The sequence below is a fragment of the Leuciscus leuciscus genome (genome assembly GCF_965113295.1).
Source record: "Leuciscus leuciscus genome assembly, chromosome: 9".
In the NCBI taxonomy this organism is placed as follows: Eukaryota; Metazoa; Chordata; class Actinopteri; order Cypriniformes; family Leuciscidae; genus Leuciscus; species Leuciscus leuciscus.
Window position 1 is genome coordinate 32,950,483 of NC_138733.1, and position 26,227 is coordinate 32,976,709.

Consider the following 26,227-nt stretch of genomic DNA (forward strand, 5'->3'; position numbering starts at 1 on the left):
GAAATTTACAAAAACACAAAAATTCTCTACAAATCGGCCACAATGCAGAAAAAAAAAAGTGCTCAACAATGAAGGGTGACACTCTAAAACATCAATAGTGAAAAACATAACAATTAATAATTATATAATGAATATATATATATAAATTATATAAATAATAATGAGCTGTGATAAAGCATTACTGTTTATTTTTTATTTTTATTTTTTTAATGAATCGTAATGTTACCTGTAACAAAATGCTTTCTCTGTATTCAGGTTTGACTGTAGCAATAATGCAAAAACGTGTACACTTCACATCAAATTTATTTAATTTTTTTTAGAAATCTGGGCAAAAAGTTTTATACATTTATACAAAAATACATTCAAATCCTCATCTTAAAAGTAAGTAATTTGGTCCAAAATTCACAAGAGAATTCACAAGCCTCTCCATAAAGAGCTTTACAGGCATCTAGTGGTAAACCCATGCAATAACATGTAATATTTCATTTTTATCAACAGGTGGCGCTAATCTGACTTCAAAATGTTTTATTTAAAAGGCTCTATATTAATCTTAAATACTGCAATAATTGAAGAAATATTTTCAGTTCCTATACAAGCGATTTGTAGATTATCATGACAGAATATGCAAATTGAAGATAGTTAATTCCACATCAGCAACATAAATTCATCAACTAACCATTCAAAGACGTACTGTTGCATTCTACATGTCGCCACTTCTTCTTGAGTTTCTCCATCTTTGTCTGACTCATGGTGCGTTCACACCAAACGCGAATATGCGTCTGGCGCGAGTGATTTCAATGTTAAGTCAATGGTAAGACGCGTTTACGCGCGTCTGGAGGTCTTGCGGCGCGAATGAGGCGTTTAGCGCGGCGCGGTAGACGCGAATTCGCCTCATTCGCGCGAATTGAGCGTTTGGTTACGCGCGAAATTTATTAGTGCTATTTGTGCATTCACGCGTTTGACGCGAATTCGCGTCTGCCGCCCGAGTTGAAAAATCTGAACTTCTGCGTCAATTCGTGTACGGTTCCTTGTGGTTCTGATATTCATAAAGCTAGCAAGATCACATGACAGGTTATAACACTACACATTGTTCACCTGTAGGTGTCGCTATTACCAAATTATTGCGATACTCAAATACAATTTCCAATACATTACAAATACATTACACAACATTTGTAATAAACAAAATACATTTTCACAAATAAATAACTGAAATCCTTTATCTGTGACAGGAAGTTGGCCACTCGTTTAGAGAAGAGAAATAGGCTAGGCTAATCAAATAATTTAAATCAATGGGGGTGGGGGGGTCTTCACATGTGTGCATCTGCTAAACAAATCCTGTGTAAAGCTCTCTTGTCTTAAATAAACAGAATCATACGATTTATTGTATTGCCTCTACGTCATTGCTTCACACCCAGTATGACGGAACACCTCGAGCTGATTTGACAACCGCCCTGAGCTAAGAAGAAGCAGCAGAAGAAGAAAAAGGTAATAAATAGAGGCTACTACTAAGTAATGTAGTAAGCTTTATTTTCTTGATAGGTTTTTCAGAATAAAACGAGTGAACTGACCAGTCTAGCGTTAAAGCAGCTGTTGACATAATTAAATGTAGTTAATATGTAAATTTGAGTTTGACAGTAAAGCACTTTACCAAGGTGCATACCTTTTATTATTATAGGCTATTGGGAAACTTTTTTAGTATTTGACCAGATGTAGAAATGTGAGGATCTATTCTGCTCTCGAACTATCCATTGTTTTCCCTATAAATACCACAGTTAGATTAAATTATATTCAACAATTGTATACAGGCATAAACAAATGACTTAAAACAGCCAACGCATAGCTGCAGGCGAATGTTTAGATGCGGAAGCGCATGATATTAAGGGACCGTCTGAAAATTACCCACTGCGTTAAAACATCGGCAAGGTACAAGCTATTTCAATGAGTTGTTAACAACATTAGCCAAGTTTTCATCAACTTTTTGCGTTGTTTTGTTGTCGACAAAGTGAATTTTAGTTAAAAAAAAAAAAAAGAAAAAAAAGAGATTGCTAAATTTGCTGCCTCTGTTTCCACCCAATTGGACAAAATGGCTTTTGGTTTAATATATTCTTAATATAGGCTATAAAACTGTCAATGATCTAATTTCATGTTGTTTTATATTTTATTTGTTCATTATTTATTTTGTTGGATTTTAGCTGGACTTGGTCAGAACTGTTTGCCGGCTGCCTTTGGGCTCAGTGATGTTGAATTTAAATGACATGTAAAATAAAGACATGTTATGTTACACTGTGATGTAATGGTGTTTTCTGGAAGGGACTAAAGAATTTGTTTTTTTATCAGCATTTTTATCAGCTGAAAGGCAGAATACACATGTTTTTATTAAGTTAGATAAACATTATATAACAGTTTCAGGTTATGTTTTAGTGTTGGTAACACGTCCCACATTGTCCCACACACACTTATAATCGTACCACATTTGGTTTGTTTGATGGTGGTCACCCTATATGTTGTATGCTAAAACATTATAACCTCTAGATGTTTCCACACATAATTTCACACATATCGCAAATTATATTGTATAATTCACAACCTAAATATTTGTAAAATGCTGAGGGTAATGAGACAATTGAAATATGTTTTCTGAAGGCTTATTACTAAATTATGAAATATTAATCAGAAGATCTTGTGGGACTTGTCTGACAAGACTGCATGTACCCGCCCTTATTTGACAAAGGCCATGGGTTTGGACACAGGGCAGCACATTTTTTTTTCTATAGGCCTATGCAAAATTTTGGTACAGTGAAATGTTCAGCCATATCCAATCTTCAACATAAGCCTTGAACATGCAGTCAAGCCAATTGAGATTTGACATGGCCTAGAACGCATACAGATTGTTCAAACCAAAAAAGTATTTTTTTCTTCTAGGTTTTAGAATTCAGAAACATCAAATGGATCGAAAACATATTTGTTGCTGATTTTTTATTTTTTTTAAAGATACAGATACAGCTGTAACCTAAACATTTTATTTGTATAGCCTACCTATATTTAACTTTTTTTAAATGGTCTATAGCTTAACTGATGCAGTCTTAACAATTCTAAAATTCATTTAGAGCTTTTTGGATTCAACCCACTTTATTTTCCTAATATGTTTGAGATAAAATGGTTACATATTAATAAATTAATAATTACATAATACAAAACAACTAATATTTAATTATAAAATTATATTATTAATAAGTGTCATGTTTGTGATTTTCATTTGTCAAGTATAGCCAGCTTCTGACCATGAAATCGTGATTTTATAGCATTAATTATATTTATTCAGATACAGAAGTATGTGTGTTTTACCTTTCTTTTTGTCAGCATTGGAAACTCCAACAGCCATTCGTTCATTTGACAGATGCCCCCCTTTTTTTTTGAGGAGCTGCAGAGATTTCCAAGGCACTGCATCTTCCTCATCCATTTTAAAACGTACTCGGTTACTAACGTAACCTCGGTTCTCTCTAGAGAGGAAACGAGTACTGCGTAAATCTTACGCTAGGGGAAATCTCTTTTCCGCGAGATACTGAAGCCAAAAAATTATCCTTAATTTTGAAATAATGTAAAACGCGTTGCGGCAGCATGCAGACATAGGCGAGACAGCTCGCGCGCCTATTGGCTGCCCTGCGGCAACTGCAGCAGCCTATCGATAAGGCCCTATCGTGACGTCATCACCAATGGGGGCGCTTCGCGCCCCATACGTCACGTCCCGCCGAAACGGGCGTGGCCTGGGGCTATAAATATAGCATCGAAAGGCTAGCTTACCGGTTTTTCATCGCCGGAGCGAACCGGAGCGTGCGCAGGCACGGCAAGATACGCAGTACTCGTTTCCTCTCTAGAGAGAACCGAGGTTACGTTAGTAACCGAGTACGTTCTCTTACGAGAGGTACTCTCGTACTGCGTAAATCTTACGCTAGGGGAAACAGTGTAAAACGCCGTGCATGCTATGATCCAGCACCAAAGTCCCAAGGGCAAGTGCCCGGGCTCATGTAGTACATGATCATAAGTGACTCACAGAGAGCCCAGGAAGAGTGGCTAGAATAGCATCATTCCTGTAATGCAGCATCCTATAAGAACAGTTATAGTGATGGTATTTTATTCAGTCAGGGCGACCCCGGCCTGGACTGATGAATATAGTGGGTCTTACACACTGCCCATAGAGCTGCGCGATCTAAACGAGCGTTGCTCGAGCTATTTCGGTATTCTGGGCCGGACGTACTCGGGGCAGACAGTACCGATTTTTAGACTGAAAGCAGCTTAGCTTGCAGAGCGGGAACCTCTAGGTTATAAAACCTTATAAATGTAGACGGGGAGGCCCAGCCTGCCGCCATACAGATATCTTGCAAGGCAATCCCACTAGACCAAGCCCACGACGAGGCCACGCCTCTCGTGGAGTGCGCTCTGACACCTAATGGGCACTGCAAGCCCTTAGAGGTGTAAGCCAGCGCTATAGCATCGACTATCCATCTAGATAGACTCTGTTTCGACACGGCGAGTCCCTTAGAACGTCCGTAGAGTGAAACAAAGAGCTGCTCCGTCTGTCTGAAAACAGACGTGCGGGACACATAAGCCCTTAGCGCCCTGACTGGGCAAAGGAAGCTGGCGTCCTTCTCCTCGTTAGAGACCGGCAGGGCAGACAGGGAAATTACCTGGGCCCTGAACGGTGTGTTGAGGGATTTAGGGACGTACCCGTGCCTTGGTTTGAGTATGACTTTCGAGTCATTTGGCCCAAACTCCATACACGTCGCGCTCACTGAGAGCGCTTGTAAGTCCCCTATGCGCTTCACTGAAGCGAGAGCCAGAAGAAACACCGTTTTGAAAGACAAGTGTTTGATATCTACTGACTGGATTGGCTCAAATGGGGCACCCTTCATGGCCTCCAAGACCGTAGAAAGGTCCCATACGGGGACTGAGGGAGGTCTGGGAGGATTTAACCTCTTAGCTCCTCTAAGGAACCGAATGACCAGATCGTTCCTTCCCAGTGACTGACCAAGCGTTGGTTTGGAAAACGCTGCTATAGCCGCCACATAGACTTTGAGCGTGGATGGGGCTCTGCCTTCATCCAGTAGCTCTTGTAGGAAGGAGAGAACCTCCGTCACTCCACAGTCCAGGGGTGAAAAGCCGCGTGCTGTGCACCAGCTGGAGAACACTGACCATTTTGAGGAATAGAGCCGTCTCGTAGAGGGAGCTCTAGCCTGCATGATCGTGTTTAACACTCCCTCTGGGATATCAGAGGGTACCCGTTGATGGCCCACGCATGTAGGGACCAAAGCTCCGGGCGAGGATGCCAGATCGAGCCCCTGGCTTGAGAGAGGAGGTCCCTCCTCACTGGTATTGGCCATGGGGCAGTGCTCGTCAGCTGCATAAGAACTGGGAACCAAGCCTGGTTCTTCCAGAACGGAGCAACCAGTAACACTGAGCATCTGCTTTCCCTGATCCGCTCTAATACCTGAGGTAGGAGCGTGATGGGGGGAAAAGCATAGAGCGGGCAGCGGGGCCAGACGTGGGCCGGCGCATCCCTGCTCTTTGAGAAAAATTCCGGGCAGTGAGCGTTTTCTTGAGACGCAAACAGGTCTATCTTTGCTCTGCCGAATGTCTGCCACAGCAGTTGGACTGTCTGCGGATGCAGTGACCATTCTCCTGCTGGAACATTGTTCCTGGACAGTCTGTCTGGTCCCACATTCAGGTGGCCAGGCACATGCGCTGCTCTGAGCGAGCGCAAATTGTGCTGAGCCCATACCAGGAGGCGTTTCGCTAACCTGTACAGGTTTCGGGATGTGATGCCTCCCTGGCGATTTATGTAGGCTACCACTGACATGTTGTCCGAGCGGACCAAGACGTGGTGTCCTGCTATTTGGGGACGAAAGCGCCTCAGCGCGTTGTCGACTGCCATCATTTCCAGGCAGTTTATGTGCAGAAGCTTTTCCCGTTCTGACCACTGGCCGAAAAACGGTCTGCCCTCGAGCAGTGCTCCCCATCCAGAGGTGGAGGCGTCCGTGGACACCACCTTCACACTCGAGGAAGTCCCCAGGCTTACACCTGACTGGTACCAGTCGGTCGCTCTCCAGGGTATCAGTGCTGAGACGCATTTCTGATCGACCTTGAGGCGAAAGAGACCTGAAGTCCACGCTCGACGCGGTACTCGCGCTTGTAGCCAGAACTGCAGTGGGCGCATGCGAAGCAGACCCAGCTGGAGAACTGTGGATGCTGCTGCCATGAGACCGAGCATCCTTTGAAACTTCTTTAGCGGGACTATAGTGCCGCGGCGGAAGGTTTCTGTCATGCGCTGAATAGTCAATCTGCGCTGTAGCGATATTTGAGCTGTCATTGACAGCGAGTCCAGTTCTGTGCCCAGAAAAGATATTCTCTGACTGGGAGACAGTGAACTTTTCGCCCAGTTGACTTTGAGACCCAGATTCTCGAGATGTTCGAGTAAAATGGTTCTGTGTTCTATGAGCTCCGTACGTGACTGAGCTAGAACCAGCCAATCGTCCAAGTAGTTCAAAACTCGCATTCCCCGAAGTTTCAGGGGAGCGAGGGCTGCGTCCATGCACTTCGTGAATGTACGGGGTGCTAGGGACAGGCCAAACGGTAGGACTGTGTATTGATAAGCCTGGCCCTCGAAGGCGAATCTCAAAAATCGCCTGTGACGTGACGCTATTTGTATTTGGAAATACGCGTCTTTCAGATCTATTGACACAAACCAGTCCCCGTGGCGAATTTGCGCGAGGATTTTCTTGGTTGTGAGCATTCTGAACCGGCGTTTTGAAAGCGCTTCGTTCAGTTGTCTTAGATCTAGAATGGGTCTGAGACCCCCGTCTTTTTTCGGAACCAGAAAATATCTGCTGTATAGCCCCCCTTCGCTCTGAGCTTGAGATAAAGGCTCTATTGCCCCTTTGCTCAACAGTTTCGCAATTTCGGTACGAAGTACACTTGCTACTTCCTTTTCTACCGTGGTTTCGACTCGCACCGCACAACGGCGGGGACGTCGAGCAAACTGTAGCGAATAGCCTCTTTCTATAATGTTCAGCACCCATTCTGATACACCGGGAAGCTTTGCCCACGCATGTGCATGCATAGCTAAGGGTTGAATGAGATCGGAGCTCTGGTCGTGACATAGTGGCGACCGGGGAGCTTCGGTATGCTGTATTATAGACACCGCATTTGCAGCGCTCGAGGCGGGGAGTGTTTTGATCACAGCGGGCGGTTCGCCCGCGCTCGGCTCTCTCACGGCAGGTAGCTGAGAGACGGCGAGCGTGGGGGAAACCTAGGGATTCGTCATGTCTGTGAGTGAATGTGGGCGCAGGACAGCGGGCACATTTGCACTGAAAACACCATCGACCTGAGTCGGCTGTATGTGTGTTGGTTTCGTTTTTACAGAAACCGAGAGACATGCAGCGTGTAGTGTTTGTGGGCACTGGGACGTGGGCACGTTCACTACATTCTGTGCGCAATCGACATGAGTCGATTTTATGTGCGCGAGCCCTGTGGGGCGGGCTGTGTCTGTGTGTAGGAATGGGCACTGGGCAGTGGGCATTTTTACTACACTCATAACACCGTCGGCCGTGGCCGGAATACCAGAAAATACGCTCTTTACAGGATTTATCTGGGTCGCCGTGAAAACGGCGTTTGTGTACAGGCAAGCGGGTAATGTAACCGACTTGTTTACTGTAGAGTACACTGGAACAGTCGCATGTAATGGAACTGGACGAGCGAGAAGTTTTGGTGGAAACCCGGCCGCAGCGGGGCTTGAACACCGTCGTTTTCCTAAGCTGGCTAGGAAGACTTTGAGGCCTCGGGCTTCATCTCAATCTTCGGCCGAGTCCCACGCTGTGGGGGGCGGCGGCCGGCAGAGCGAGAGCGTGGTCTCTGGTCCCGGGCCTGTCGGCGCTGTGAAGCGGCGGCGGGGGGCGGCGGCTGCGAGCTGCGAGCAGACGGCTGTTTAGAGCGGCCTGATGCGGAGCTAGAGCGCTTTGGCAAGAAGTGCTTCATGGCCTGCGACGTCTTTTGTACCTCAGCGAATCTGTCCGCGAAATCTTTGACGGACGATCCAAAGAGGCCAGTAGCAGAAACGGGGGCGTCGAGGAACACAGAGCGCTCCGAGTCCGGCATTTCTGAAAGCGTCAGCCAGAGGTGTCTCTCAGCAACGGTGAGAGAGGCCATGTTCCGCCCTATGGCCTGTGCAGCGGATTTCGTAGCGCGGAGAGCGAGGTCCGTAGCGCTCCTTAAATCCGCCACGTTGACTGCTTCCGTGCCTTCCTCGTCCAGCTTTCGGAGAAGGTTAGCTTGGAAGATCTGGAGAGTGGCCATAGTGTGTAGCGCTGATGCAGCCTGCCCAGCGGCGGTGTAAGCGCGACTGTGCAGGGTAGAAGTAGCGCGGCAGGCTTTTGAAGGTAGCGCCGTCTTAGTCCGCCGTCCAGCAGAGGGCGGGCAAAGATGGGCTGCTACTGCCTCCTCCACTAGAGGGAGAGCGAGGTATCCTCTGTCTTTGGCACCGTCCACCACGGAGAATGCCGCTGAAGCAGAGGAACGCAGCCTGGCTGAAAAAGGGGCGCTCCAAGACTTTGCCAGTTCTTCATGAAGCTCAGGAAGAAACGGGGCGGGTCTTGAGGGCGTGGAAACGCGGTCCCCTTGCAGAAAACAACCGTCCAGACGGTTGCGTGTAGGCTCGGCGGGCGCGGACCACTCGAGGCCGAGGCTCTCTGTGGCCTGTGTGAGCAGACGCATCAGCTCAGCTTCAATGCTGGCCCGTTTTCCTGACGACTCGCGGGCAGAAGAAGGGGCGAGGTCCACAGAGCTCGCCCAATCCTCGCTGTCCGAAGCCAGGATAGAGCAGTTGTCCTCCTCGAAAACTGCCGCTTCTTCCTTGTCATCTCCGGCGGAAGCGGCGGCCAGCGGCGGCCACTGTCCGGGAGTGAGAGACTCGAGAGAAGCAGACGGCGAAGCTGGCAGGCGCACCGGCGAGCTTTTCTCGGTGGGAGGCTCAGGGATCCGCTGAGCACGGCGCTTTTTACGGCGCGGCGTCGAAGCGGGAGGTGCAGGCTCGTGGAAAGTTGCCATGCGAGTCCTCAGAGTCGCCATAGGCATAAGCTCGCAGTGAGGGCATCCGCCGTCGGCGAGCGCTAGAGCCGCATGTCCTTCACCCAGGCAGGAAACGCAGATGACATGGCGGTCCCCGTCGCTGAGTGGGTCTCGGCACGAGCCACAGGATGGACGAGACATCTTGAAAAAGACGCTCTGCTCTTTTAGAGAAGGAGTGTGAGTCGCGGCGGCGAACACACACAATGCAATGAAAGGATATGACGCCGGATAGCGTAGCAGGAACGGCGGTTGAAGGCGGCGCGGCCAGCGACTCCAGGTACCGAACTCGTCCCGCTGAAATGCTCTTTCCACGGCGCGGCTTCTTCTCTCTGGATCCAGCGATGAGTGAGCTCCGCTGAAGAGATGAAAAATTGGTAAGCTAGCCTTTCGATGCTATATTTATAGCCCCAGGCCACGCCCGTTTCGGCCGGACGTGACGTATGGGGCGCGAAGCGCCCCCATTGGTGATGACGTCACGATAGGGCCTTATCGATAGGCTGCTGCAGTTGCCGCAGGGCAGCCAATAGGCGCGCGAGCTGTCTCGCCTATGTCTGCATGCTGCCGCAACGCGTTTTACATTATTTCAAAATTAAGGATAATTTTTTGGCTTCAGTATCTCGCGGAAAAGAGATTTCCCCTAGCGTAAGATTTACGCAGTACGAGAGTACCTCTCGTAAGAGAACAAAACATTATTAAATTGTATACATAAAATAATTTCTATTAACAAATGTCATGTTTCTTTTTTCTTTTTTTTTTACTTCGTTATAAAGACTATTACTTGACTTGATCATCAATCAGTATTCAGAAACGGGTGCAGTTGTTTTATTTTTCTGATGAACTTTTTTTAGATTGTAATCTGAAAAGAATGCTTGGTAATATTATTTTTAGATTGGGAGTAACAGCTGCCTATAAAAACAATATATATTATCACAACTTAAAAACTCAGAATAACTTTCCCGGATTTAACTTAAGATAACTCAAATATCCAAGTTGTTGCTTAATAAACTTAAAGTCAGCACAAACCCTTTAAGTTTAACATTTTTAAGTGTACAGAATGCAATTTGACTTTTACATCTTTAGAACAAAACAAATATGTTTTAATTTAAACATCAAATTAAGATGTGTAATCAAGAAAAAAGAGACAAAATTACAAAGATAAGAATAAATGATGTTTGAGAAGTAATGCGCTTTGTCCTTACCAATAGTAACAAAATAATTGTATATACAATAATTTAATAATATGAATGTACCGAAATAGATATATTTGTAACGTTGCGGTTGAAACATTGGAGGAAGCAGGATCCACGTGCAGCACACTTTATTTAAACAAACTCAAAACTTGACAGTGACAAACTCAGACTCAGACTCGGACTCAGGCAAACACAGGCAAACAAGCTAAACAAGATAACAAGGGGGCGTGGCTAATTTGAAACACCTGGGGAGACTACAAGAAAAACAAGAACAAAGAAAAACTACAAAGGACTACAAAACATGGCACAGGACAGGAAATGACAAAAGTCCACACAAGACAAGGGGAACACAAGACAACAAGGTGCTTTAACGTGAACAACGGCACAAACACGGATTCTGTGTATAGGCTGATTCTGTGTGACAGCACATTTATTGTCGAGAAAAAGTGTTTTCCGACATTTGAAGTATCAACATAGAATTTATGCGCTAAAGTTTTCAAAAATGTATCGATAATTGGCATTTCCATCAGCTATATTGGTAAGCATTTTGATGCACTAAACCTTTTCTCGAAAAAAAAAAAATCCTTTTTTTGTATGTAAAAACTTAGTTTAAAGTTATAAACTTAATATATACACTGAAGTTCCCCCAGAGGTGGTCGTAGACACTGCAGTTTATCCACAGGTGGCCGTAGACACTGCAGTTCCCCCACAGGTGGCCGTAGACACTGCAGTTTCACCTGAGGCAGCAGTAAACACTGCAGATTTCTTCATGCCATCACCTTGCTGACGTAAGCGGAGGAAGGCTTCCATCTCACAAGGTCTGGTGGTCCCAGAGCTCCCTGCTCTCCCCATTATGGCCACGGAGGCCATTCCCAAGCGCCTTGCCCTGCCGGCTCCACCCATGCGTCTTTGCCCTGCCGGCTCCACCCAAGCGTCTTGCCCTGCCGGCTCCACCCAAGCACCTTGCCCATTTACCTCGTTGGAGGTCTGTTATAACTGGGAATGACATTAAACCTTAAAAGTTGACACCAACGAGTACATAGGTTAGAAAACTAAGATGAACACGTCCAGGCAAAGCTTTTTTATACTTGCTCTTTCGGAATACAGACACAGATAATGTTGAAGTATCATGTTCACAGATAGAGGACGACTAGTATTGTGTGTATCACAAAGTTTGAGACACAGACAAATCAGCTTCTGCGCTGCCTCGGCTCTGCTTGCGCATCCCGTGTGAAACAGCCAGGAAAAAGGTGACACTGAAATTTACACTATAAAAAATGGGCAATCTCTAATTGTTCTTTCAAAGACCTATTTGTACTTTGATAAATTAAGATAATTGGGTTTTGTCCATTTGAAGTTCAAAGCGATCCTCCCACGAACACTGCAGTACGATTAGTGTAGCAATTTAGTGCGCATACAAAGTGGAGGCGGAGTTTGAGAACTTGAAGTTGTAGTTGATTTTTTATGTAAAATATTTAAGTCTATGTTTGATCATATTTGTAGACCTTAAACTATTAGTCTTTGTTAAGTATAAAAAATCAACATGGACTTCGCAGATTGGCAACAGTGCCACAGTCTAGGGCAATCTAGAGTCTAGAAACCACTTTGCAATGCACTGAACATGAACTTTGCTACAGTTTTACAATGCTTGTTTTTTTATTGATCTCAGGTATGTTCAAATGTCAGCCAACCAGGAAGCACAAACAGATGAACTGCTGGCGCTAGAGAGCATATATGACGAAGAGGAGTTTCACAGGACAGAATCAAGACAGAGGGGCAAGATCAATCTGTGCCCTGAGGTTCCTCCTAACTTCAGACTGCTAGTCAAGGGTAAGATTTCATACAAGATATGGTAAAAAACAAAAAGCAAAACTAACTGTTATTTTGAAAAATATTGTACTTTGAGCTATTGTACTAAGATCCTTCACGATAAACTTGATACCAAGGCCAAGAGAGAAAAAAAAAAAAAAAGAAAAAAAAAACTATTCAAAAAACATTTAAACAATTGCTCTCATACTCAACAATTGTGCATTTTTTCTCCAAACTAAGTAATAGTTTACTCATATTCAGCTGTTGATAAAGAGTTAGTTGTTCAAGATGTTTACTTGTGTTGTTCTTTAAACTACCAAACTCAGACTTCTTTCAGTTACTCCACAAGTGAACTGAGGATTTTTTTCTCACTTTGCATTCAAACTGTACCAACATTTAAAAGTGGATCCTGATCTCATTCTTTTTTTTCTCAGGAGTGAACCAGACTTAATTCCCATGAGTCCCATGTCTTTTTCTTGAACTGTTGAACAATTCTGACTTTTTCTTTCCTCACAATTGCAAGTTTATATATCACAATTCTCCCCTTTTTTTTCTCCAGAATTTTTCTTTAGAATTCAGAATTGTGATTTTAAAATTGTGAAAAATATACTTAGAACTGGAAAATATGGAAGCTTGTTTCCGCCACTGGATAAAACATTTTAAAAGATAATTTCGAGATTTCACAATTGCAAGTTTATATTGCGCAATTCTGACTTTACAGTATAACACTCAATTACGAGATAAATTCTGAGATATTCTGAGATAAAAATTCTGAGATAAAAAGTCACAAAAATAAAAAAGTATTTTTTATTCTGTGGCAGAAACAAGCTTCCATAGAAAAAGTCTACATTGTGAGACAAAAAGTCACAATTACCTTTTAATTTTTTTTCTTCTGTGGCAGAAACAAGCTTATATACAGGCAGAACGAAGTGGTGCCAAGTACACACTCAGTATATTTATTTAATTAAATCACAGATTGTGTGGATTAATAATTGCAAATAAAAGGCCACATTGCAATCTTGATTTTAATCCAAATAACTTTGGAGCTCTATTGCATGTGTTCCCCAAAGTCTTTATAAGCTGATATTTTGTGCATATTTTTCATAGGAGAGGCATGCGTAGAGTTTGGAATATCCTTTCTACCCCCCTTGGTTCTGAGTTTTGAACTACCTACAGACTACCCTTCATCATCGGCTCCAGTCTTTACTTTAAGCTCCAAATGGCTTTCAAGAGTTCAGGTTTGTATTTTTAGCATTGATCTGAGCTTGTGTAAGTAAATAACATTAAATGATTAAATAATGTATTTTATATTTGGTCTTTTTTTTGGATATGATATTGGCATAATGATAATGGCATAACGTACTCGGTCACTAACGTAACCTCGGTTCTCTCTAGAAGAGGGAACGAGTACTGCGTAAGTATCTTACGCTAGGGGAAAATCCCTTTTCCGTGAGATATTGAAACCAAAAAATTATCCTTAATTTTGTATTATTGTAAAACGCGTTGCAGCAGCATACAGACATAGGCAAGACGGCTCGTGTGCCTATTGGCTGTTCTGCGGCAACTGCAGCAGCCTATCGAGCGAGGCCTAGCGTGACGTCAGACCCAATGAGGGTGCTTCGCGCCCACTGCGTCACGTCCCGCCGAAACGGGCGTGGCTTATAAATACAGCTCGCAGGCAGCTGATATCTGGTTTTTCATCGCCGAAGCTAACCAGAGCGTGTGCATGCACGGCAAGATACGCAGTACTCGTTCCCTCTTCTAGAGAGAACCGAGGTTACGTTAGTAACCGAGTACGTTCTCTTACGAGAGGTCTCTCGTACTGCGTAAGTATCTTACGCTAGAGGACCCAATGTAAAACGCCGTGCGTGCTGGGATCTGACACCAAAGACCCAAGGGCGAAAGCCCGGGGTTCATATAGTGCATAATCACCAGGGGAGCTCACAGGGAGTCCGGGAAGAGGGAGGGGCGGAGCCGCGCTCTTCCACATATAGCAGCGTCCCTTAGACGCAAATTACATCATACAGACAGGGCGGAGTACGGCCTGAGCTGATGGAAAATTGTGGGTCTTATTTATTTGCCCATAAGCATTTCGCGGTCGATCAGCGGGCAGTGCTCATCGAGCAGTGCTCAGCAGACACAGTATTCTGAACCGATAGCATCAGAACAGACAGTACTGGTATATTTAGACCGACAACAGCCTGGCCTGTAAGGCGGGAACCTCTAGGTTATAAAACCTTATAAATGTAGATGGGGAGGCCCAGCCTGCCGCCATACATATATCTTGCAAGGCAATCCCACTTGACCAGGCCCACGACGAAGCCATGCTTCTCGTGGAGTGCGCTCTGACACCCAACGGGCACTGCATACCCTTGGAAGTGTACGCCAGCGCAATGGCGTCAACTATCCATCTGGATAGGCTCTGTTTCGACGCGGCTAGTCCCTTGGAACGTCCGCTGAACGAAACGAAGAGCTGCTCCGTCTGTCTGAAGACAGATGAGCGAGACACATAAGCTCTTAATGCCCTGACTGGACAAAGGAAGCTCGCGTCTCCTTCCTCGTCAGAGACCGGTAGGGCTGACAGGGAAATGACCTGCGCCCTAAACGGTGTGTTGAGGGATTTTGGAACATAACCGTGCTTAGGTTTGAGTATAACTCTTGAGTCATTAGGCCCAAACTCCATGCACGTCGCGCTTACTGAGAGCGCGTGTAAGTCCCCTATGCGCTTCACCGAAGCGAGAGCCAGAAGAAACACTGTCTTGAAAGACAGGTGTTTAAGATCAATCGTCTGTAAAGGCTCGAATGGGTCACCTTTCATGGCCTCCAGTACCACAGAAAGGTCCCATACAGGGACTGAGGGAGGTCTGGGAGGATTCAGTCTCCCGCTCTAAGGAAGCGGATGACTAAATCGTTCCTTCCTATTGACTGACCAAGCGTTGTTTTTGAGAACGCTGCTATGGCCGCCACATAAATTTTGAGCGTGGAAGGGGACCTGCCCTTGTCCAACAGCTCTTGTAGGAATGAGAGAACCTCCGTCACCCCACAGTCTGGGGGCGACACACCACGAGCTGTGCACCAGCTGGAGAACACTGACCATTTCGAGGAATAGAGACGTCGCGTAGACGGAGCTCTAGCCTGCGTGATCGTGTTTAACACTCCGCTTGGGAGGTCAGCGGGTATCCGTTGATGGCCCAAACATGAAGGGACCACAGCTCTGGGCGCGGATGCCAAATCGAGCCCTTGGCCTGAGAGAGGAGGTCCCTCCTCACTGGCACTGGCCATGGGGCAGTGCTCGCTAGCTGCATCAGAACTGGGAACCAGGGTTGGTTTTTCCAGAACGGCGCTACGAGTAGCACTGAGCATCCTTCTTCCCTGATCCGCTCTATCACCTGAGGCAGGAGAGAGACGGGAGGAAAGGCATAGAGTGGGCGGCGGGGCCATACATGAGCCAGCGCATCCCTGCTCTTGGAGAAAAATTCCAGACAGTGAGCGTTTTCTTGAGACGCGAACAGGTCTACTTCCGCTCTGCCGAATTTCTTCCACAGCAGCTGGACTGTCTGTGGGTGTAGAGACCACTCGCCTGTCGGAACATTGTTCCTGGACAGTCTGTCCGGTCCTACGTTTAGGAGCCCTGGCACATGCGCTGCTCTCAGCGAGAGCAGGTTGCGCTGAGCCCACACCAGGAGGCGTTCTGTAAGCCTGTGCAGGTTTCGGGACCTGAGGCTGCCCTGGCGATTTATGTAGGACACCACTGACATGTTGTCCGAACGGACCAGGACGTGGTGTCCTCGTATTTGGGGACAAAAACGCGTCAGCGCGTTGTCTACTGCCAGAATTTCGAGGCAGTTTATGTGCAGAAGCTTCTCCCGTTCCGACCATTGGCCAAAGAACGGTCTGCCCTCGAGCAGCGCTCCCCATCCCGAGGTGGATGCGTCCGTAGACACCACCTTCACACTCGAGGAAGTCCCCAGGCTTACACCTGATTGGTACCAGTCGTTTGCTTTCCAAGGTTTCAGAGCTGCGATGCATTTCTGATTGACCTTGAGACGAAGCAGACCGGAAGCCCACGCTCGGCGTGGCACTCGCGCTTTCAGCCAGAACTGTAGCGGGCGCATGCGAAGCAAGCCCAGCTGAAGAACTGATGATGCTGAGGCCATGAGACCTAGGATCCTCTGAAATTTCTTGAGCGGGACAGATGCGCCGCAGCGGAAAGAGCTCGCTGCGCGCTGAATGTCTAGCACGCGCTGTGGTGGCAGTCACGCTATCATAGACAGCGAGTTCAGTTCTGTGCCCAGAAAAGATATTATCTGTCTGGGGGAGAGGGAACTCTTCGCCCAATTGACTCTGAGACCCAGATTCTCGAGGTGATCGAGTAAAATGGTCCTGTGCTCTATGAGCATTGAGTGAGATTGAGCTAGAATCAGCCAATCGTCCAAGTAGTTCAATACTCGCATGCCCTGTAGCCTGAGGGGTGCGAGCGCTGCGTCCATGCACATCGTAAATGTACGGGGTGCTAGGGACAAGCCGAACGGTAGGACTGTGTACTGATATGCCTGGCCCTCGAAGGCGAATCTCAAATATCGCCTGTGACGTGACGCTATCTGTATTTGAAAATACGCGTCTTTCAGATCTATTGACACAAACCAATCTCCTCGGCGAATCTGCGCGAGGATTTTTCTGGTCATGAGCATTCTGAACTGTCGCTTTGCAAGCACTCTGTTTAGTTGCCTTAGATCTAGTATGGGTCTGAGACCCCCGTCTTTTTTCGGTACCAGGAAGTATCTGCTGTATAGCCCTCCTTCGCTCTGAGCTAGAGATAACGGCTCTGTGGTCCCTTTGCTCAATAGTTTCAAAATTTCGGCTCGAAGTAGGTGTGCTACTTCTGTTTTTACCATAGTCTCGACGCGCGTCGCATAGCGACGAGGGCGTCGGCGAAACTGTAGCGAATAGCCTCTGTTTATAATGTCTAGCACCCACTTCGAAACCCCGGGTAGCCTCGCCCATGCATCTGCATGAATGGCTAGGGGTTGAATGCGAAGCTCGCTCTGGTCGCTCAGCGACAGAGGGGCTTTGGTGTGCTGTAACACAAGCGTCGCGCTTATGACATTCGAGGCAGAGGGCGCGCTGATAATAGCGGGCAGATTGCCCGCGCTCGGCTCCTCTGCGGTGGTTAACCGAGAGGGGGAGGGCTGGGCGAGTCCCGTAGGACTTGTCATGTCTGTGTGTGGATGTGGGCGCGGGATAGCATTGAGCATTGTCCGAGAGCATTGTCCGCCTGAGCAGAGCGAATGCACGTTGGTTTCATTTTTACAGAAACCTCGAGACATGCAGGACGTAGTGATTGTGGGCACTGGGCAGTGGGCACATCTGCTACGTTTAATGCGCAATCGAACTGGGTCGATTTTATGTGCGCGAGCCCTGTGTGATGGGCTGTGCTTGTGTGTAGGAATGGGCACTGGGTAGTGGGCATTTTGTCTACACTCATAACACCATCGGCCGTGGCCGGGACACCAGAAAATACACTCTTTATGGGATTTATCTGGGTAGCCGTAAAAACGGCATTTGTGTGCAGGCAAGCGGGCAGTGGAACCGGCTTGTTGACTGCAAAATACACTGGAACAGTCACATTTCTTGGAACTGAACGAGCGATGAGTTTTGGTGGAAGTCCGGCCGCAGCGGGACTTGGACACCGTCGTTTCCCTAGGCGTGCTAGGACGACTTCGGGGCCTCGGGCTTTACCGCAATCCTGGGCCGCGGCCCACGTGGGGCGGGGCGGCGGCCAGATGAGTGAGAGCGCGGTCTCGCGCTTCGGGCCTATCGGCACTGCGAAGTGGCGGCGGTGGGCGGAGGCTGAGGCTGTGAGCTCTGAGCAGACGGTTTTGCACGGCCTGCTGCAGAACTGGAGCGCTTCGGCAGGAAGTGCTTCATAGCCTGTGACGCTTTCTGTACCTCGGCGAATCTTTCTGCGAAATCTTTGACGGAAGTTCCGAAGAGGCCAGCGGGAGAAAGCGGAGCGTCGAGGAACTCAGCCATAGGTGTCTCTCAGTGACAGTGAGAGAGGCCATGCTCCGTCCTATGGCCTGTGCAGCAGACTTAGTAGCGCGGAGAGCGAGGTCCGTAGCACTTCTCAAGTCTGGCACGCAAATTGCATCTGGTCCAGCTTTCGGAGGAGATCGGCCTGGAAAATTTGCAGTGTGGCCATAGTATGCAGCGCTGACGCAGCCTGCCCAGTGGCGGAGAAAGCGCGACCGAGCAGGGTTGACGTCATGCGGCAAGCTTTTGAAGGCAGAGCCAGCTTAGCGCGCCGTCCAGCGGAGGGCGGGCAAAGGTGGGCTGCTATCGCTTCTTCGACCGGCGGCAGCGAATGGTAACCTCTGTTTTTAGCATCGTCAACAGCGGAGAATTCTAGCGAAACAGAAGAGCGCATTCTAGCTGAGAAGGGGGCATTCCAAGACTTAGCGACTTCTTCGTGTAACTCAGGAAGAAAGGGCGCTGGTCTGGACGCAGGCGAAGCGCGCTCCCCGGGAAGAAAACATCCATCCAGCCGGTTGTGAGCAGGCTGTTCAGGCGTAGACCACTCGAGGCCGCGGCCTGTGCGAGTATGCGCATCAGCTCTGACTCGATGCTAGCTCTTTTGCCTGACGATGCGCGGACAGAGGGCGCGAGATCCACAGAGCTCGCCCAATCCTCACTGCCCGATGCCAGAAGAGAGCAGGAATCATCCTCCCCCAATGCGGCTTTTTCTTCAGCGTCATCGACGGAAGCGGCGGCAGACGGCGGCCGCTGTCCATCAGGAAGAGACACTGACGAAGCCGGTGAAGCTGGCGGGCGAACCGGCGAGCTTTGACGGGTGGGGGAAGGTTCCGGGACCCGCTGAGCACGGCGCTTTTTACGGCGCGGCACTACAGCGGGCGGAGGTGCAGTCTCAGTGAAATATGCCAGGCGAGTCCTCAGAGTCGCCATAGGCAGTAGCTCGCAGTGATGGCAGCCGCCGTCAGCGAGCGCGAGAGCTGCATGATCCTCACCCAGGCAGGAAACGCAGATAACGTGGCGGTCCCCGTCGCTGAGTGTGGCTCTGCACGAGCCGCAGGAAGGCATCTTTAAAAAGACGCAAGCTCTTTTAGACAGTGTGTGTCGCGGCGGCGAACACACACACAACAGAGAGTGTAAAGGATATAGATGCCGGATAGCGCAGCAGGAAGGCGATTGAAGGCGGCGCGGCCAGTGACTTCAGTGACGACTCGTCCCGCTGCAAGTGCTTCCTCAGACGGCGCGGCTTCTCTCCGGATCCAGCGATGCGTGTGCTTCGCTGAAGAGATGAAAAATCAGATATCAGCTGCCTGCGAGCTGTATTTATAGGCCTAAGCCACGCCCGTTTCGGCGGGACGTGACGCAGTGGGCGCGAAGCACCCTCATTGGGTCTGACGTCACGCTAGGCCTCGCTTGATAGGCTGCTGCAGTTGCCGCAGAACAGCCAATAGGCACACGAGCCGTCTTGCCTATGTCTGTATGCTGCTGCAACGCGTTTTACAATAATACAAAATTAAGGATAATTTTTTGGCTTCAATATCTCGCGGAAAAGGGATTTTCCCCTAGCGTAAGATACTAACGCAGTACGAGAGACCTCTCGTAAGAGAACCATTAAGATAATCTCTGCTCAACTAATAAGTTATTTAATGTCTAAAAGATCACTGCACTTTGCAAGAGACTGGATGAACTTTGGGAAGAGAACAGGGGCAATGTGGTTCTTTTTACCTGGATCCAGTTTCTAAAAGAAGAAACTCTGGAATTTCTGAACATCCAGTCTCCCCTCGAGGTCCAAACCATTGGTGGGCAGCCTCACTGTGAATCTGGTCAGAACCAAGCAGAAGACACTGCTGTAGAAAAGAGCAAAGTGCAAGAGTTGGACCAACGAGCAGTCCAAGAAGTTGACCCTCACACAGATATACTAACCCAGCTGCTGGATTTTAATGAAGCTCAGAAACAGAAGGAGTTTGATAGCAAGGTTTTCTCCTGTGGAATCTGCTTCTCTGAGAATCTGGGTTCCAACTCTTTGCTCTTCAAAGAGTGTCAGCATGTTTTTTGCAAGGCATGTGTGAAGGAATACTTTCAGATCCAGATAAAAGATGGCAAAGTCCAGTGCCTCACCTGTCCTGAGCCCGAGTGTATGTCCTTGGCCTCTCCTGCACAGGTACTTTTTCTTGCGTATGAGTATGAGCTACGAATAGGTTTTGACTATTAAGCAGTTTAGCTGTTTGAACAGTAGTTTAAGAGAAACTAACGCCACTGTACTGCTATTATACTGTAGGTGAAACTTCTGGTGGGTGAAGATGAATTCGCCCGCTATGACCGCCTCCTTCTGCAGTCGAGTCTGAACCTAATGGCAGATATTGTTTATTGTCCACGCATGAGTTGCTGTATGGCTGTGATGATCGAGCCTGACACCAACATGGGCATCTGCCCCTCTTGCCGATTCGTCTTCTGCACCCTCTGCAAGCGAGCATATCATGCCCTCTCTCTCTGCAAAGAAGGTAATATCCAAAGTGTCCTTTAATACACACCAGTACAATTAGGGCAAGTCTATTTCATTTGTATAGCGATTTACATTCATGCATTTAGCAGATACTTACAACAAAGGAAGCAATTAAAGCAAACACTATTCATAGTATACAATGGCAGGTTTTTATTAGAAAGCTAGATTAGCTAAAACAGAGGTGAGATGTGAAAAAGAAGTGTATGTGTAAACCTAAGCTGTTGAAATGCGAGTGGTAAAGCTCAGTTGGTCATTGAACACTACCCCCAGGTTCCCTACTGTCCTAGGTTAGTTTTGTAAGACCCCATTTGAACAGTGATTTTTGTGGTCATCTGATCGGTTTGCAGGGATTAATTGCTTTTCAAAATACACAGGGTTTTATATTTGGTAATGCTATAACAAGACAATCTTATTTTCCTCTACAAAGTACAAATGAAAAAGGACCTACAAGAAAAGCTGCGAAAGTATGATGCTTTAAGCGAAGACTGGGTGAAGGAGAACTCTAAAAGCTGCCCTTCCTGTCGCATTAATATACAGGTCAGCAACTAATAGCTCATGACTGCAAACAGACATTTCACTTTTGTGGTTTAAAGGTGTGGTCTTAGTGTAGATTCTTAGTAAAAAGCTTAAAAAAAACAAAAAACAAAGGATTGATTTTCTCTTTTTGTCGACTGAGATAAAAAAAAATAGACCCAGGAGCAGCATTATTGGGCCATGATTTATAAGACTCATGTATGATCAGATTTGATCGTAAATTCCATAGATTTCCATCATTAAAAGTGACTGACAAATCGGGATACATTTATTCACTAATTCTCTTTAACCTATATTTAACTGATAAAAGTACAAAGAAAATGTTTCACTGACTAAATTTATTTTATTTTGTAAATTTAAACAATATTTGATTTTGAGTTAGGACAGAGGCATGTTTACCCCTTTCCTTTTAATGACACTTTTTTAATCATTTGGGAATTGAGGAAATTAATTGTTGCAGTTTTGCAAGTGGACTTTTTTCCCTAATCTCTCCTAATACAAGACATCTGCTCAACAGTCCGTGCTCGTCATTGTCTGATTCTGCTTTTCATGATGGGCCATACATTTTCAATAAGAGACAGATCTGGACTGCAGTTGTTGAGTGTCTACAAAGCCACTCAGTAGCATGTGCAGAATGAGGCCTGGGATTGTCTTTTATATTGGGATTGTACAGAGGCATATACTGCCATCAAGATGACATCTTTCCTGAGAAGTCCATGTTTATAAGGATAAACATGGACTTCTCAGGAAAGATGTCATCTTGATGGCAGATATGCCTCTGTACAATCCCAATATACGCCTCTACGTCAATGGTACCTTCACACATACTGTTTGCACTGATGCACCCCCATACCTTGACAGATGTTTGCTTTTGCACCTGTCGCTGAGGAAAGTGGATCCATCTGATTCATCATTACTCTTTTAGACCATCTATGAGCTTGGTCCCAGAGAACTCAGCGGCATCTCCGCATTGAACAGATGTATACTGTAGCTTTCTCCTTGAGTAACAGAGATTTGAGTTGCATTTCTTGATGGGGCTGCAGACTGACTCCTGAGCTCATGTGGGTATATTAACACAGTTGCATGACGGTTTCTCATGCAATGCCGTCTGAGGGCTCAAAGGTCACGCAGATTCAACGGAGGTTTCCTGCCTTGCCCAACACAGACTGAGATTTGGATTCCCTGAATCTTTTCACAATATATATGTACTGTATAGATGCTGAAATACCTCAATTCTTTGCAATGTTGCATTGAGAAATGTGATTTTTGCACATGGCAAAGAGCCTTTGGTGAATGCTCATTTACACTCAATCACAACACCATCACCTATTACTAATTCCCCTGTTAATTGTGGACTGTAGGATATTCTATAAGCTTTTTCACTTTTCGCCTCTGTCCCAACTGTTTAAATGTGTTGCAGCCATCAAAATTTGTTTATATTTACAATTACAATTAAGTTGGTTAGTGACAACTTTGGAAATGTTAAAGGAACACTCCACCGTTTTTTGAAATAGGGCTTATTCACCTTCTTTCCTACATTTAGATAGGTGGGCAAATGCGTTTTTTGTCTCAGTGCATGCATTGTTTTAGTTTGACAGGGTCGGCGCTAGCTTAGCTTAGCTTAATGAATGGAATCCTTTGTTGCCAGCTAGCATGTCCTGAGTAAAAGTAAAAAAAAAAAAAAAAAACCAGCTAATTACTTATTGTGGCCTGCGTACAAATAGCGATGCAGATTACCACTAGGCAATTTCCTAGGCAGATATTGACTTGGGACTATATTAGGGGGAAGCACAGGCGAAGCACTGCTACTTGGGCGCAGAGATATCATGCAACACATGAAATCCCACGACTTCCGTCAACATACCGGCGTTAATAGTAGCTGGCTATTTTTCCTACAGTACATGAATGGCGATGAACATGGCTGATTTTGTGAGAGATGAAGAGGGTGACTTCTCAGACAGTCAAGATCCAGAACCATATCTCTATGAACCAGAGTTTTCAGAAGATGAGCTGCGTGCTTTGAAAAAGAAAAAAAAAAAAAAAATATATATATATATATATATATATATTTTTTTTTTTTTTTTTTTTTTTTTCCCTGTAAATTCTCGCTTATCAGGCTTATGCTACTCTGAATAATGCCTGAACTTCGTATTTTGAGCACTTCTTGCGTTGTTTTTTTGCCTCTTCACGATGACTTGCTTAATTTAGTCCCAATTTGTAAGTCGCTTTGGACAAAAGCGTCTGCTAAATGACTAAATGTAAATGTAGAGTGTCTGTGCTGTGGCGACAAGTTACTGCCATCGATGACCAGGCTCAACGCGTCAGATCAAGATGAGCGTGCCCGCAGTTGTGTCACAGCTACCGAGGATTTCACAGCGTTGATCCATCCTGCAGTACTCGATTTTTTTTCTTCCGGTGTGATAAAGTGAACTGGAAAAAACGCCCCACGCCGAATGGACCAAATGGACAGCTGTCCACAGAGTAAGTGATTATTTTAAACATGAGGGGGATTTCATGTGTTGCGTGATATCTCTGCGCCCAAGTAGCAGTGCTTCGCCTGTGCTTCCCCCTAATATAGTCCTAAGTCAATATCTGCCTAGGCAATCGCCTAGTGTTAATCTGCATTGCTATTTGTACTCGTTGTGAATACGCAGGCTTACGCAATAAGTAATTAGGTGTTTTTATTTATTTATTTTTTGATCACTTTTACTCAGGACATGCTAGCTGGCAACAAAGGATTCCATTCATTAAGCTAAGCTAAGCTAGCGCCGACCCTGTCAAACTAAAACAATGCATGCACTGAGACAAAAATGCATTTGCCCACCTATCTAAATGTAGGAAAGAAGGTGAATAAGCCCTATTTCAAAAAACGGTGGAGTGTTCCTTTAAAAATTAACTTTTGTCAGTTAAATAAAGCTTCAGGAGAATTAACAAATCACAGATTACTGATTTTACTGCATTTTACAAAATGTCCCAACTTTTCTGGGGTTTTTTTTTTAGAAAGACCTGGGCTGCAACAAGATGACCTGCCTTTCCTGTCAACAGTATTTCTGCTGGATCTGCCTTGCAGTTCTTAACAGAAACGACCCCTACAACCACTTCAGAGGCGACACCAATCCGTGCAATAACTTTTAAGTTAAATGCTGCCATAAAGTGGTTTTTCTTCACATACAAAGAATAAGGCATGCATCACAAAATTCATGTAGATTATGTGACTGATTTTATTTCACCTCTAGAGGGCTGTTTTACTGTAGAACTAAAGACTGTAAACTGTAGACAAGTAAAACCCTCAAGTGCCGGTGCACAGTCTATCAAACAATCACCATTGATTTGAACAGATAACCACAAATTCCACAAAGTAAATATAAGTGAATGTGCTATGTCCAAATTCGCCTATTTATAACATTAAAGTATGTACTCGTTTTGTAAAGAAAAAGTACGTTTTTAAATGTGTAGCAGAAGAGTCGGCAAGTCTTGACACCATGGAGCGTTTACTGTATTTTTACTGTGCAATCATCATGGTCAATGTCTTCATATACTGACTCCACATTTCATTTACTTAACAATTCGTCCTACCATATATAAAAGTAGCTGAAAGGTCATGGGTCTTTCAAGCAGAGAACTTTGCTCATGCATGGTTTTGCATAATGATGCATTTGACTAATGGCAAAGTCCACCTTCACAAAAAACACACAAAAAAAAAACAATACGATTTCAGTTGGACTAAATAATTTACATTACATTTAAAAAAGATAAATGATTGCTTTAGTCCAACTGAAATTGATGTTTGCATGCAACCACACCGAAACATCATATAGTCATATACTATTCACCCTAAACAGTATCCAAGATTAGAATTATCCATCCATTTATTATCCACACTTATCCCCAAATCATGTGCACATACGGAGTGTTTTTAGAACTGTCTGCATTTTATCTTGACAAACATAAAGGTGCTACGAAATAATGAGATCTCTATCAACATCTTAATCCTCTTATACAGGTTATCATATTGACTCATTAAAGGAATAAAGTGGTGTTGAACACTGTTTTTTTAGGTACTGGGTCAATAATTCATTTTTAGCTAAAAATTATGCAAGAAATCCTCAATAGTGCACTATAATCTTTCTGCTCTAAACAGAGTACTGTATTTCTATAAACTTTTAATCTATCTGAAATGCACAGTAAATTTCACATTTAATGTATGCTAAAGATGCTGGTGTACTTCGCTGAGGTTTAAAATACAGTTATTATTTTGCTCTTGATTAAATCAGGAAATGGACACTGAAGTGCAGGATTTTTACCAGCTTTTAATTCACTTTATCCATTGCACTTTGTCAATTCACGTACTTTAATCAACCAGAAATAACATTCACATTTTCCCCTGTATTTATTCATCAGCTTTTGACAGATCAGAGGGAAATACATGTTGCCTATCCACAATGTTTCTACATCTCATGGTGCTTAGATATAACCAATCAGCAATGAAGAATAATTTTGCCTAATGCAAAACAAAAAATAAGCTTTTTGAAACCTCAGTACACACAATTCTGTGTAAAAATGAAATGAAGGTAATTTTTCTTTTTCTGGTTAATATTATGATGTGCTGTTTTAGTAAGTTTTTAAATGTTGCACTTAGGAAGATGTTGTGAAGCCATACTTTTCTATTGCATTTGTTTGCTTTATTATAATAAAACTTGTTGAATTTGTGGTGGTCAGTCTGAGCATCGAGAGAAATGCAACAAAAATTGTATCGTCATTATTTCATAGTGTGCGTTTTGTGCATTTTCCAATGATCGTAGAATTTAGTTCTTGCAGCAGCATTATGCAATGCCAGCCATGGAACTTTAAATTACTTTAAAATGATTTTAAAATGCAGATTTGAATGAAATATGAAATCAGTATATTTTGAGTAAAGCAATGAGCATTCATTCTAACAAAGTAGATATTTTAACACGTGTAGTGAGAAATAAAAAAAGAAGAAAGACGATTATGCATAATCACAGACAGTGAGAGAGAAATAATTGTAGACGTTCGCGTA

At 45.3% G+C, this 26,227-nt stretch overlaps 1 protein-coding gene across 2 annotated transcripts; it reads left to right on the forward strand.

Moving 5' to 3' along the window:
• Positions 1–1,359: 1,359 nt before the first annotated feature.
• On the forward strand, positions 1,360–26,186 carry LOC309506917 (E3 ubiquitin-protein ligase RNF14-like). 2 transcript variants are annotated; one of them, XM_082180954.1, is made up of 7 exons: positions 1,366–1,488; positions 11,980–12,140; positions 13,227–13,357; positions 19,807–20,310; positions 20,428–20,650; positions 21,080–21,189; positions 24,187–26,186. In XM_082180954.1, the coding sequence occupies exons 2-7, from the start codon at positions 11,990–11,992 to the stop codon at positions 24,319–24,321; spliced, it is 1,254 nt and encodes a 417-aa protein (XP_082037080.1). In that variant the 5' UTR covers positions 1,366–1,488; positions 11,980–11,989; the 3' UTR covers positions 24,322–26,186. The 2 variants fall into 2 exon arrangements, with proteins under 2 accessions (XP_082037081.1, XP_082037080.1); XM_082180955.1 differs by lacking the exon at positions 21,080–21,189 and having other exon boundaries at positions 1,360–1,488.
• The last annotated feature ends 41 nt before the right edge of the window (positions 26,187–26,227 follow it).

Bases quoted from the DNA above. Each gene is read 5' to 3' on its own strand.
- LOC309506917 (XM_082180954.1), top strand. From the start codon at position 11,990: ATGTCAGCCAACCAGGAAGCACAAACAGATGAACTGCTGGCGCTAGAG. The intron at 20,311-20,427 runs GTACTTTTTCTT...ATTATACTGTAG, and splicing joins CCTTGGCCTCTCCTGCACAG to GTGAAACTTCTGGTGGGTGA. The intron at 21,190-24,186 runs GTCAGCAACTAA...TTTTTTTTTTAG, and splicing joins CCTGTCGCATTAATATACAG to AAAGACCTGGGCTGCAACAA.